This window comes from Nelumbo lutea, chromosome 3 (genome assembly GCF_056320005.1).
Source record: "Nelumbo lutea isolate HS-2025 chromosome 3, American lotus-T2T, whole genome shotgun sequence".
Lineage (NCBI taxonomy): Eukaryota > Viridiplantae > Streptophyta > Magnoliopsida > Proteales > Nelumbonaceae > Nelumbo > Nelumbo lutea.
Window position 1 is genome coordinate 67,220 of NC_142686.1, and position 14,175 is coordinate 81,394.

The window sequence follows — 14,175 nt, forward strand, 5'->3', positions numbered from 1 at the left end:
ATTTTGTTTTTGCTGACATGACAGTTGTTTTGTTTTGAAAAGCAAAAAATTACAGGGCCCCTCAATTGTCTTTAGAGTAAAGGTTCCAGCTCACTCACTCGTAAAGTCTCCTCCTGGTTGTAATATAGTAATAGGAGTCAAATACTGCTTTCGCGCAGCGTATTTATTTATTTTTCTTTTTCTTGGGGACGGGCTCCATTTTGTTTAGCCCATTTCTGCCAGCCCAATTGTTTTAAAGAATAATTCATGTTTTTGAAACAAAAACAAATGTTGATGAAATATATTATATGATTTAAAACAAATATATGCTTTTTAAATCAGAAATTCAAGAATACGCTTTTTCTCATTGTTTTATCATAAACCAAAAATACATTTACAATCAATAACATGTTTTTCAAGTTTTGTTTTAAAAACCAATTTGTTTCCAAACTAAATGGTTTTAATTTGTTTCCGATCTCACAACACACCCTAAATTAAAATCAACCAGTAAGAAAAGAGAGAATTTTCATCACGAAAACCTTGTTATTGATAGAACTTCAAAGCATATAATGTCATTCTATAAAAAGCACAAAGTTGGGACTGGGCACCACCAAGGAAACGTTCTACAACGTGAACTTATGTGTTTTTTGTTTCCAAAACTGAAACTAAAAACATGTTATTGAATCCGGTTTATTTCATCTGATTATTCAAGATGATGTTCCATAAACCATATAATTTCTATATTAGAAAAATTGTCTTTGTTTTGTGTTGGTTCCAAAAACATGTATTATTTTTGAAAAAAAACACTTTTTTTTCCCTTTGAAATAAAAAACATAAGAACATATTTTTGTTTTTTTGCTGATGTGGCGATTCCAAAAACAAACAAAATATCACTCATGTTGTAAAACTCCCCCTAAGAAAGCGGATAGAACTGGATGAAAATCTAGTTCACAACCATACCCACCGTCTACTTTTATCATGTCCTATCTGCCATCAACCCGTTGGTATTCTGAGTCTTCTGTATGTGTTCTCTTTTTCTTCTTCTTCTTCTTCTTTTTGCAGAATACAAAAACATCAATAAGGTAAACCGTGTATTCCTCTTCGCAACCATAATTGATAAGCAGTCATATGGAAGGAATCATAGCCTTTAGGAGTTGTGTGCCATTTGAAGTGTCTTCTAATTTTACATAGATTATTGTGCATTCTCAAGTACAGTTGTCTGGATATTGACAGCAGTATCCGTTTCAGCAAGGCTATGTCTCGATGGCTGATGATGACAGAAAACTTGCTCCAATCCAATACATTGGCAAAAGGAAGGTCATAGTGATTGGATATTATCACAGGAATGCAACCATAGTATATAGCATCGGAGATCCTCGCAGTATTGACTTCGTATCCCTTCACATGGAGGCAATATTTGCTCCTCCTAAACCCTTCCTCGTATGGGAAAGGAGGATTTCCAGAAAATATGTCCATGCAAGTATCATTTGCCCATATGTCTACCAGCTCTTGGCGAACTTGAGAGTTCTGCATGCGTCCAGCAAAGAAAACTAATCTGTTCCTATAATGAGAAAAAAATAAATAAATGCATAAAGCCATTTACAATGGCAAGTAAAAACAGAGCCATCACGGAATATACAGACCCCAATATAACCCACAAAATCCTCTCACTTATAGATACATCTAGAGACCTATCAAAACACATTCCATTGAATGATAAAGACAAATAGAATTTGTGATGTCACTGTAATACCTCCCATACATTTTCATCTCTTGATCCTATCTACCCAATTTTCATTATCACTTCATCATTGTACACATTGAAGGAAGGTGAACGTGTGCAAGCTGTATGTTTTTTTTTTTTTTTTCTTTTGGTGAGAGCATCAATTTTCTATGTGGTTTGATCCAAGAGAGAGAGAGAGAGAGAGAGAGAGAGAGAGAGGACTAACAGTTTCAAATGGATTCTTTAGACTGATCGACCTATTTGATAATCCTTGAATCTGAAAAGAATTCTGTGGATTTGCTTTTAGTATTTGTTCTTTAAATTGGATTGTCTGGCCTTCATCTTAAACTGTTGTGCACTTTGACCTTTCCAATCCAAAAGCTTGGGAAATGATTTTGCTTTCAAATGTTTAAAATTATTATTCCACATCAGCCTTTGCAGCATCTTGGAAAAAAGTATGTATATCTAAAATAGAGGGTAGTCTAGGAATCAGAAGGCTCAAAACAGTAAACTTGGTCCTCCTTGGTAAGTGATATTGGAGATTCAATACCCATCCTGATAGCTTGCAGAGGCATGATAGTGGAAAGGTAGGGGCTGAGAAATATTGAAGGGTAATTGAGAAGAGTTGCAGTAAATTCATGAAGGGGATGCTAGGTGTTGGTGGACATTGGTGGTTCTGTAATACCTTGGAAAGGTCACATGGTATGGCAACCTCCCCTCAATGGAGGAATTTCCAGCACTGTACCTAGTAGCTAGAAACAGAAATTCTATGGTGACAGATTGCTTTGAGATGCACAATGGGAGGTGATTTGGAGTTAGGTGGGATCATTCTTGACCCATTCTGAAAACCCGGCCTACCCCAGCCTGCAATATATCATCATCCCATGCCTCATTAGTGCAGGAGAAAAGGTCTAGCAGATCTGTTCTAGTGATTTTTACAGCAAAAATCACCCAAACTGTTTGAGAAATTCAATAGTGAAGAAAGAAAAACAGCTTTCTTAAGCTTGAACTAATTGAATATCCTCCTTTTTCTCCTTCGAGCAGCAGCTAATAATGTTCTTATATAAGGGTTCTATTTAGGTCGGCAGACAATAAAACCCTGAAATTACAAAAACACCCGAGTCCCAAAATAGTAAGGAAAACCCAAAAATAACTCTATATACCATGTAAGACTTCCTAACAATAATAATCCACTAGAAGTCATTAATTGATTGAGAAACAACCTAGGAAATCATCAAAACAAAAATCAAAACAAGAAAACAGCTAAATTCAAGCACGAGAATTCTTCACTTGCTCAGTTGCTTGTTCCTTCTAGATTTGTCTTGTGCTTCTTCATAATTAAGCGCTGCAGCCTCTACAACAGTCCCCTCCACTTGAAGAGGACTTGCCCTCAAGTCTTGTTTGGAGATGGATAGATGGTACTCAAAGAGATACGCAACATTGAGAGTTCTAGATATATTCATGGAAGTAGGTAGGTCTACAACATAGGTATTGTTATTAATCTTCTTCACGATCTTGTAGGGTCCAATCTTCTTTCTCTGCAACTTGTTGTATTTCCCTGTAGGGAACCAGTCCTTAGAAACACCATTACTTCATCCCCTTCTTTGAAAAACTTTGGTCGTCTATGCTGATCAGCTGCTTCCTTATACTTGGCATTGGCCTCTTCTACGTGTTTCTTTACTTCCTCATGAATAGATATGTTGTCAACAAAGTGCTCCGCTACAACACTATATCCTGGCAATTTTGGAAGTGGCACCAAGTTTAAAGTATGTCTAGGAGTGTGCCCAAACACAATCTCAAATGGAGATTTTCCAGTAGATTTGTTCACCATGCTATTATAGGCAAATTCTGCTTATGCAAGAGCTAAATCCCATTGGTTAGGCTTCCAACTAGATAGATTGTCCACACACATCCTCCAACTCCCATCCTCATTCTGTAATGTGGCAAATTTGGCAAACTAGCCCTTGGAATCAAGTCAATAGCATGCTGTATTTCCCTCACAGGAGGTAATCTATCAGGTAATTCCTCAGGGAAAACACTTTTATGCTCTTCAAATAATGGTTTCATGGCATCGTTACACCAATAGGTGGGGAACCTTAGCCCTTGGCAACAATAACATATATCTGCCCAGTCTCTTTAGATTCCTACAAGAATCTAAGTAAGAAGGGTGTGCCTCTCCACTTGAGAAGTTTTGGAGCGTTCCTTCATTCCCAAAGGTGCAAGAACAATCTTCTGTTTATCTTTAGTGAAAATATAAAGATTATCCTTGCCCCTATAAGTGACATCATAATGGAATTGCTAAGGTCTTCCCAAAATAATGTGTCTAACATCAATATCCATAGCATCAAATAGTAATTCATCAAAATGTACATCACCGATAGAGAAAGCCACCTTGCACTGTTGTGAAACTTTTTTCTGGCTGAATCCTATTCACACAACCAGCAATGAAGGGACCGGTGCTAGGTCTTGTTCTTGTTAGCAAGCCTAACTACTCTACAATTGATTTGGAAATGATATTTGCTTTTGTCCTGCTGTCAATAATTAATTCACATACACAATATCTTTTATTCTACATTGTGTATTGATCTTTTTCTCTTGTGTGTCGAGTATTGGTTACTTAGCTGCATGAAGAATACATTTGACCACACCAAAAGACCTCTCTTCTTCTGGAAAAGCCTAATGAATATCATCTCCCAAAACCTCTTCTTCATCAACAACAGGCTCTTCATTTTGAGGTTGAAAATCTAGGCTGTCTTCAACTTGTTCAATCATATTCACTCCTCTTGTGCGTGGTTGTGGACAAGAGCTAGATGTATGACCACTTCCCCCACACCTATAGCGTTTATTCCCTATAGGATGTGCATAGGGGTTGTTACTTCTAGGTTGATTACCCTGCTGGATAGGTTGGTTTCATTGTATTCGAGGCTGAATTGGTTGCCCCTCTAGGCTGGTTCTTTTGTTGGAAAGTGTTATGGAATGAGGCAGTGGGCATTCCAGCCTTAGGAGCATCCAAGAGAGAGTGTTGGTTCTCCCTAACAACCTCTTTCCCCTTCTCAACAATAGTCTTAACCCTAGATGTCTCACGCAAGATGTCTTTCAGCCTTTACAACTAAACGAATAGCTTCATTCAAATCTCACACATCTTGGGCTGCAACTCTTTCTTGTATGATTGGTTTGAGGCCCTCAATAAACCAAGCAGCCTTTTGTGGTGGAGTTTCAGCCAAACTCATTACGAACTGAAAGCCTGAAAAATTCAGATGCATACTCCCTAACCCCACGTGTACCTTGCACACAACGCTGGTATTGTTGGAACAAGTATTGGTCGTAATCACATGGAAGGAATTAAGCCCGAAGTAACTGCTTCATTCTTGGCCATGTCCTTTTAGGTTGCTTTCCAGCCCTAACTCTCTATCTGAACTTGATCCTACCAAGTAGTGGCTCCCCATTTCAGCTTATAAGAGACCAATTTCACCTTCTTATTTTCTACTGTCTTGGAAAAATCAAAAAATTTCTCCATCTCATGAATCCAATCTCGGAAATCTTCAATATGCAACTGTCCATTGAAAGTTGGCAACTCAATCTTCACCTTGTAACCCCTATCACCATTATTCCGTTTTTTATGTGGTTGTCTAGCTTCACTAAAATCGAAGTCTGTTGCTAGGGCTTGGAACGTGGTTGTTCTTGAGGCTGGAGTGCCTGAAACTGATTCCCTAGATCAACTCTCCTTGCTGGTACAGCAGGCAAACCCCTAGTTTCTTCTTGGCTCGAGGCTGTACTAGGTGGCTGAAGATTAGTCCTAGTTATTGCTTCCATCAACTGACTAATAGCAGTTTCTAAACCTTGAAAGGATACAGCTTGTTGCTGTTGTATCTCTGATGGCTAAGAGAATCTCAGATCCATCACTGGAAGCATTGTTGTAGGCCATGTCTGAGGGAAAACTCAGGCTCTGATACCACCTAATGCAGGAGAACAGGTGATTTTTACAGCAAAAATCACCCAAACTGTTTGAGAAATTCAAGAGAGAAGAAAATAGAGTGAAGAAAAATAGCTTTCTTAGGCTTGAAGTAATTGTATATCCTCCTTTTTCTCCTCTGAGCATTAGTTGATAATGTTGTTATATAGGGGTTCTATTTAGGTCGGTGGCCAATAAAACCCTGAAATTACAAAAATACCCCTGTCCCAAAATAATAAGGAAAACCCATAAATAACCTTATCTAATAGCTATATACCCTATAAGACTCTTCCTAACAATAATAATCCACTAGAAATCATTAATTGATTGAGAAACAACCTAGGAAATCATCAAAACAAAATCAAAACAAGAAAACAACTAAATTCAAGCATGAGAATCCATGACTTATCCCTGTATGTGCAGGGATAACTGGATAAGGTTATGTACATCTGTCCCTCCCCAGACTCAGCATTGGTGGGAGCCTCGTGCATTGGGCCACCCTCTCATCCATGCCTTATCCCAACTATATGGGGTCAGCTACATGAATCCTGTTTTGCCAATCCAATCTATTTAAAGCCATATCCTTTGTTAAATTATTAGTGCTTGAATCATTTCTTACTACTACCCATGTCCTTTTTGGTCTACCCTTATCCTATAGCCCCTTCAACTTGTAACAAATCATTTCTTCTAAGTTCTAATTGGTATTGCTGATGGTCTTCTATGCACATGACAAAACCATCTTAGTCTACTTTCTCTCATTTTATCACATATTGGGGCTACTCCTAGGTTCCTACAGATGACCTCATTCCTAATCTTATCCTTTCTAGTTTTCCACTCATCCATTTTAGCATTTGCATTTCTACCACTCATTTTCTAAATATGTTTGTTGATTGCCCAACACTCTGCTCCATACAACATAGATGGCCTTACAACTGTTTTATAGAACTTTCCTTTTAGCTAAGTGGTATTGCCGATCACATAAAAGTCTAGATGCACCCCTCCATTTTTCCCATCCTGCTCTAATTCTTTGGGTGACATCCTTCTCAATCTCTCCCTTCTTATGAATGATTGAACCAAGGTACTGGAAATGGTCACACTGAGTTATCTCTTGGTCTCCAATCTTAAGTGTATCCTGATTTACGCTTCTATTAAACTGGAGTTTTTTCGATTACATGTTAAGAAGGATGAACTTTGGAGTGAAATGGAGAAATTGGATAAAAGTATGACTATCCTCTTCTTCCTTTTCAGTGTTGGTTAACGGGAGCTCATTTGGATGGTTTAGGAGCTCGAGGGGATTAAGACAAGGGGACCCTCTCTCCCCGTTGTTATTCATTTGTGTGACAGAAGCCCTTTTTAGATTGGTAGAGAGAGCTCGATTAGGAGGACTTGAAGGTGGGAAATGGGGTTAGAGATGGCCCTACTTAAGTTCGTAGATGATACTCTTTTTTTTTTTCTGTAATGCATCTTGGGATCAAATCTGGAATGTGAAGGGGTCAGCTTTTATTTTTTATTTTTTCTTTAAAACTGGTTCAGAGGGATCGGTTTAAGGCTGGTTTACCCCCTGAACTAGGCCAAACCCCGAAACGCCCCTTGTAGGGGCATACTGGGGAAACCCTCGATACGATATGTATAGGTCAATACGCTCCAATATGTTACGATTTTTTTATCCTTGATTGGGAAATATATGGCTAGACAATAATAAGGGCATGGAATGAGGTGGCACACTCTTCTAAAGGAAAGGCAAAAAAGATGATGGAATGGAAGTCCCCAACAATGGATAAGATAAAGTTAAATTTTGACGAGAGAACTACGGGAAACCCGGGAATGGAAGGTATTGGTGGTATGTTTAGAGACGTGTTGGTTATGTACTTGGGACCTATAGGAGAAGGGTAATCACGAAGGGCTGAACTGATGGTGCTGTTACAACGCTTAAAATTTGCTAAGCAATTAAACTTCAGAAACATGGAAGTCAAAAGAGACTCAAAAGTGGTTACTTCTTGGACCACTTCTAGAAATAATGTACCTTGGATTTATAGACATGCCTTAAGGGAGATAGAAAGCCTGAAAGGAGACTTGAATGCCTCTTTTACTTGGATAAGCAGGATGACTAATGGGATGGCTGATACTTTAGCTAAGCAAGGGGTATTTAGGCAGCAACTATTTTGGGCTTTATTGTAAATTGTTATTGGGCATTAGCATTGTTGTATCAGGTCTCTGTATTCTTGGGTGAATGGATACCCACTCTGCTGTAACTTATTTCTTTCACCTATTGATATAATTAATCTTTTGCTGATAAAAAAAAAAAAAAAAAAAGATGGCTACACAAATCTGCTGAACTTATTAAACAAGGTAAAGCCTGTGATCAATTTTGATACTAAAATTTGGAAGTGGGATATCTCATGGTTATTCCTCTCAAGATCTTTTTTCAGGAGGCTTGATCAAAGCATCACAACCACTTATGACTTACTTAGCAGCAGAGTTTTTCTCCCTCATATACCCTCAAAGGTCTCTTTCCTAGAAAGGATTGCAGTTACAACATTATATAAATACTATTTATATAAACGTATAGTACAAATATCATAATATATAATGTTTAAAAATACATATATTTATTATAATAAAATATATTTTTTATAGCTTACAATACAAGTTACAATATTTATATTTATCAAACTGATATATTCCAGAAGGTTAAATTTGTAAAATAATACACTTTCAGATTTTTTTTTTGATAAATAAACAACGAGCTTATTAATGTGGAGACGCCCTAGCAAAACAAGGGACTGTATGGGAGAGACTTTACTGGGCAATGCTGTAATGTTTGATGTTTATTGGATCAACCTTTTTTAATAAGGGTTGACTTCTGTAAAGTTATCGTTTCTGATAATATATATATATATACTGTAGTCCTATGGTCCCTGTTGTACTGTAGTCTTAGTCTTCTTTTTATCTTTCATTCCACCAAGGGCCCTTTTTGTAATTATTCATTTTTCACCTTTAGCCCTTCAAGGGGTCCTTTGTAAATACATATAATTGATATATATATATATACTCTTTGGGTGTGGGGGTCAATTCATTCTGTTAGACAGCCCTGAAGCCTTTGGTGTTCTCACAAACTGGAAGATTGACAATTAAAAATCAAAGAGAATAGGCACTTCAAGTATCCACAGAGAGGCATGAGGTGTTACCTCTCACACAAACTTTATAGAAGATAGAATCAAAACAATTAAAACTGTGCCCAATACAAACAGTCCCTATTAACCCCTTGTTTAGCTAGCTAACCCATGTGCCATAGCATCAGCTGCTCTCCTAACCCAAGAGATTTTCAAGTTCATGTTTCTGGTTATCCATTTAAACCTTTTCATTTCATCCCTAAAACATCATAATAAAGACTCCAGGTGCCATAGTATACTTTCAGATATTACAACATTCAGATATTGAATAATTCAACTGCACTCAGAGGTACAGAAAAAGCAAAATGGAAAATTTTGATTAAGAGTCCAGCGCCACATTCAGATCCTTTTGCTTTTTAGATATCAAAGTTAGTTTCTGTTCTTGCTTCAGCACTTCTAGGTCTGAATCAATCGAGTCTTTAGAGATAGGAGTAGAAACTTAAGTGAAAGGTGATAATCTCTGCATGGGAGGACAAAGCCAGTTTTACACAGTTGAGCTCACCAGCCCCAGTTAAGTGCAGTGCAGTTAAACAAAATCATATTGTACAGAAAAGGTAAAAGAGTGTAAAAGCGCAGAAATCTATTTGACTATCCCTACCATTTAACAAGATGAACATTTTCTTGTCTCCATATCCATCACAAAGGAAGTTCTCTTGGATCTTTGCATTCTTTTTTTCCATACTCAAAGCAGTGACATATAATATATTTGTAGGCTTTACAAACACTTTTGAACACACTAATCCTCCCTCCAACTAAGAGATGCATTTTCTTTCAACCAGCAAGCTGTTAATCAATTCCTTTATCATTAGATACCAAATATACCATTTTATGCTTGCCTCAATTAATAACCCAATGCATGAGAAAAGTATATTAAACTTTCAGTGGATTCCTAGATGTGCTAAAATCATGGCTGGTGGATTAGCAAGACAAGGGGTAAACGGAGCAGAATTGTTTTGGCATGAGGTCCTGAGGGGAGCCTGATGTAAGGATAAACTGGGGTACATAGCAATTGCTAGTCTACAAGTTTTAATAAAATTTTGATTGTTTTCAACCTAAGTAAAAAAAGTAAAAGAAAGGCAGACAACCCATAGCTCCTAAATTCCTTTCACAATTTTCAATCAAAGGTTCATCTTACATGCTTACACCAATCACTGCATTCTTTTTTCAGATTAATATATGACAACAACACCACTTTCAAGCCCTTAACAGTGTTTCAAAAGGCATGGGAGGCGTACGCCTGGAGGTGCGCCTCCAGGCGAGGTGCCCCCAAAATGCCCAGAGGCGCATGACAAAAGCACCCATACCATTGAGGCATACGCCTCATGTACAGAGGCGTGAACAAAGCATACGCTTCTAGGGAGGCATACGCTTCTGGCATCGCCTTCGGAAAGAGGCTTACGCCTCCCACGTGTGGCAATTTAAACATGCACAAGATTTAATTGTTTTACATTTTTAAATTTCTAATTGGTGGGGCCACGATTATATCATGGCCCCCAATGTATTGGATCATGTTTTTAAGTGTAAAAGAGGGGGAAAATATCCCTCCTTCGATTATTTTCTTAACCCAAACCTTTAGGGCTCGAAAGAGAGGAACTCTAAACTTTGAAGTGTGAAACCTGCAAAGTGCGAAGAACAAGTCTTAACTCAGTTTCAACCTGCAACTTCGAGCAATCTGGTATGTGTATTTTTTTTTCTTTTCCTTTCTTCTTTTTCTTTCTTCTTTCGCACTTTGCAGCCTGCAACTTCTTTCTTCTTTCTTCTTCTTCACGTCACTTACTCGGTCTCAAATATGGTGGTCTTATTTTTCTTTTATTCTTTTTATTTGCAATTGCAATCGAAGAGAAGTTGGAGTTGCTGGACCGATGTTGTGGAAGAAGTAGGAGAGGATAATGTGGTTCGAGTAATCATAGATAATCAATCATGTTATGTGCTTGCTAGAAAAAAGTTGACGGAAAAGAGGAGCAAATTGTATTGGACTCCTTGTGCTGCACATTGTATAGATTTAATGTTAGGGTCCACAGGGAAGATGAAAGTTTTTAATGAAACAATTGAGAAGGCAAACCATGTCACAAAATTTATTTACCGCCATGGATGGTGAAAGCTGAACCACTGTAGTCGAAGTAGCAGAAAAGAGGAGAAGAAGAGATGCTGGAATGTCGAACTGTACTTGCAGTTGACCATGCCTTTATTTATATATAAGTGAAGTACAAAGTACAAGAAATTACTGGGATACCCCTGATTAGTGATGGGGCACCCAGAAGACTTAAGACATAAACAAGATTAGGCCCATTAGCAAATGCCCAATTACAAGATAAGTTTAACATAAGAATGGGCTAATAGGAATTCTTATCAGCCAAACACACTCAAGCCTTCTAACATATCATTCTAACACTCCCCCTCAAGATAAACATGGATATCAATCATGTTTAGCTTGCCAAGTATGTCCTTGAACTTTGTAGTTGCCAGCCCTTTTGTTAATACATCTACAATCTGCATTTCTGATGGAGTATAAGGCACACAGAGTTCCCTTGAAACAATTCTCTCTCTTACAAAGTGTCGATCAATTTCAATATGTTTTGTCCTATCATGTTGTACTGGATTATTGGCAATGTTGACAGCAACTTTATTATCACAATACAACTTGAGAGGACCTTCAGTCTTAATACCAAGCTCATTAAGGAGAGTTCTGAGCCATAAGAGTTCAGCAACCCCGTGTGCCATAGCTCGGTATTCTGCTTCTGCACTTGATCTAACCACAACATTCTGCTTCTTACTGCACCATGTGACTAGGTTTCCTCCCAAGAATGTACAATAACCTGAGGTTGACTTTCTGTCTCTAACAGACCCAGCCCAATCAGCATCAATGTAGGCTTCAATTCCAAGTCTGTTGTTCTTCCTGAATAGAATTCCTTTCCCTGGGCAAGTTTTCAAGTATCTTAGAATTCTTTCCACTGCTCTCATATGAGGAGTCTTTGGTGAGTGCATAAATTGACTGACAACATGCACTGCATAGGCAATGTTTGGCCAAGTGAGGGATAGGTATACCAGTTTTCCTACCAATTTTTGGTACCTTTCCTTATCATAGTATTCCTCACCCATTGATTCTTATAATCCATGGTTCGGTTCTATTGGTGTGTTTGCTAGCCTGCACCCCACCATGCCTGTTTCTTCTCGGAGATCTAGCACATATTTTCGTTGACATATGTAGATTCCTTCTCTTGATCTAGCAACTTCAATTCCGAGAAAATATCTCAGATTTCCCAGGTCCTTGATCTCAAATTCTGAAGCTAAGAACTCCTTCAGCCTCTTCATCTCTTTCACATCATTTCTAGTAATCACCATATTATCCACATAAACAATGATGGTTGTAAGTTTTTCATCCTTTCTCCTTGTAAACAATGTATGATCCGCACTGCTCTGAGTCTACCCCACTTTCTTCATGGCCGTACAAAGTCTCTCAAACCATGCCCGGGGAGATTGCTTCAAGCCATACAAAGCTTTCCTTAGTTTACACACCTTCTTTCCAACATCATATCCAAGTGGGGGTTCCATGAATACCTCTTCATGTAGATCACCATTAAGGAAAGCATTCTTCACATCCAGCTGATGAAGTTCCCAAGAGAATTTTGCAGCTAATGACAGTAGAACCCTGATTGTGTTGAGCTTTGCTACCGGGGCAAAGGTTTCCTTGTAGTCAATTCCTTCCTTTTGTGTAAATCCCTTTGCCACAAGTCTGGCCTTGTGTCTTTCAATTGACCCATCGTCCCTGTGCTTTACTGTGAATACCCACTTGCACCCAACAGTGCCTTTCCCTTCTGGCAGGTCCACCAATTCCCACGTTCTTGCTTTCATTAGGGCTTTCATCTCTTCATTCGTGGCTTCTTTCCATCTTGGATCAGATACCGCCTTTGAATATCTGGAAGGGACACATACAGAGGAAAGAGCAGACACAAAGGAATGATAGGCATGTGATAAATGTGAGTAAGCGACATAATCAACTATGGAATGCCGAGTGGTGCAAGAACAAACAGGCTTACGGAGAGCAATGAGAGGATCCAAATCTGAATTGAGAGAGTCAGAATTACCTTGGATTGCAGAGACAGATTGATCCGAGTCCAACTGGTTGCAATCATGAGGTTGAGGGCCCTTCTTCCTTCTATTGTATGTAAGTATCTCTTTCTCTTGTCTGCTGGAATCATCAGGAGCATCAGCTGAAGCTGGAGATGTAACTGGCACAGCGGGAGTCTCACAAGGTCGACCCGGGATGTTACAGCTAGGAGTAGTGGAAGGTGATGAAAGGGGAACAAAAAAGAAGGGAGAATGAGAATCCTCTTCCATCCCACTAGTCTCCCCCTGAAGAGGATTCTAAGAAGATTGGAAATAGGGTTGAGACTCAAAAAAGACTACATCATAACACTTATACCCCCCTTTTGCGTAGGAGAGTAACCCAAAAAAATTCCCTTTGTAACCTTAGGATCCAGCTTGGTTTTCTTTGGATCCTTCACATGTATGAAGTATGTACATCCAAAAACCCGTGGGGGGAGAGGAAATTCTGGAAGAGTGGGACACAACACAGAGAAAGGGGTCTTTATACCCAGTACCTTAGATGGCATCCGATTTATCAGGTATGATGCAGTGAGAACAGCTAGAGACCAATATTGCTTGGGCACACTGTGTTGGAAAAGTAGAGCTCGAGCTGTCTCCATTAGGTGCCTGTTCTTGCGTTCAACAACTCCATTTTGTTTAGGGGTGTAAGCACATGATGACTGATGTAACATGCCTTCGTCTTCTATGAATGAGTTCAGGGATCTTTCAAAATATTCCGCTGCATTGTTTGAACAGAATTGTTTAATCTTCTTATCAAATTGTGTTTCAACCATCTTGCAAAACATCATAGTTATCCGTGGAACTTCTTCATGTCCTTTTAACAGACAAATCCAATTGCACCGAGAATAATGGTCAATAAAACTGATAAAATAACGGAAGCCATCAATGGAGACAATGGGTGAAGGACCCCAAACATCAGAATGGACCAAATCAAAAAGGGCTTGAATTTCATTACTATAAATTGGATATATTGATCTGCATTGTTTTGACATTTGACACACATCACAAACTAAACTTTGATTCAGAATGCCCTTACATAAATCGGGAAACAACATTGCTAAAGAAGAAAAAGACAAATGACCTAGCATAGCATGCCATAAGTGCAGCCTAACTCTTGACTCCACACTTTCTGGACTAGTAGTAGTAGAAGCTTGCAGTGTTGAACTGACATCTGCATAAAAAAAGTAGAGGCTCTCATACTCATGACCACTCCCAATCGTTCTCCTCGTCAATCTGTCCTA

The 14,175-nt window shown here is 38.6% G+C and overlaps 1 protein-coding gene across 2 annotated transcripts in view; it reads right to left on the reverse strand.

Annotated features, from left to right (window-relative positions):
• Window positions 1-695: 695 nt before the first annotated feature.
• LOC148862231 (putative glycosyltransferase At3g07620) overlaps window positions 696-14,175 on the reverse strand; it is a 45,937-nt gene continuing 32,457 nt past the window's right edge. Inside the window, exon 2 of one of the 2 annotated variants that reach the window (XM_088974617.1) lies at window positions 696-1,540. In XM_088974617.1, the coding sequence (XP_088830743.1) occupies window positions 1,054-1,540 (487 nt within the window). In that variant the 3' untranslated portion in view covers window positions 696-1,053. The remainder of the gene's footprint in view (window positions 1,541-14,175) is intronic. The other variant, XM_088974618.1, reaches the window with a different exon arrangement.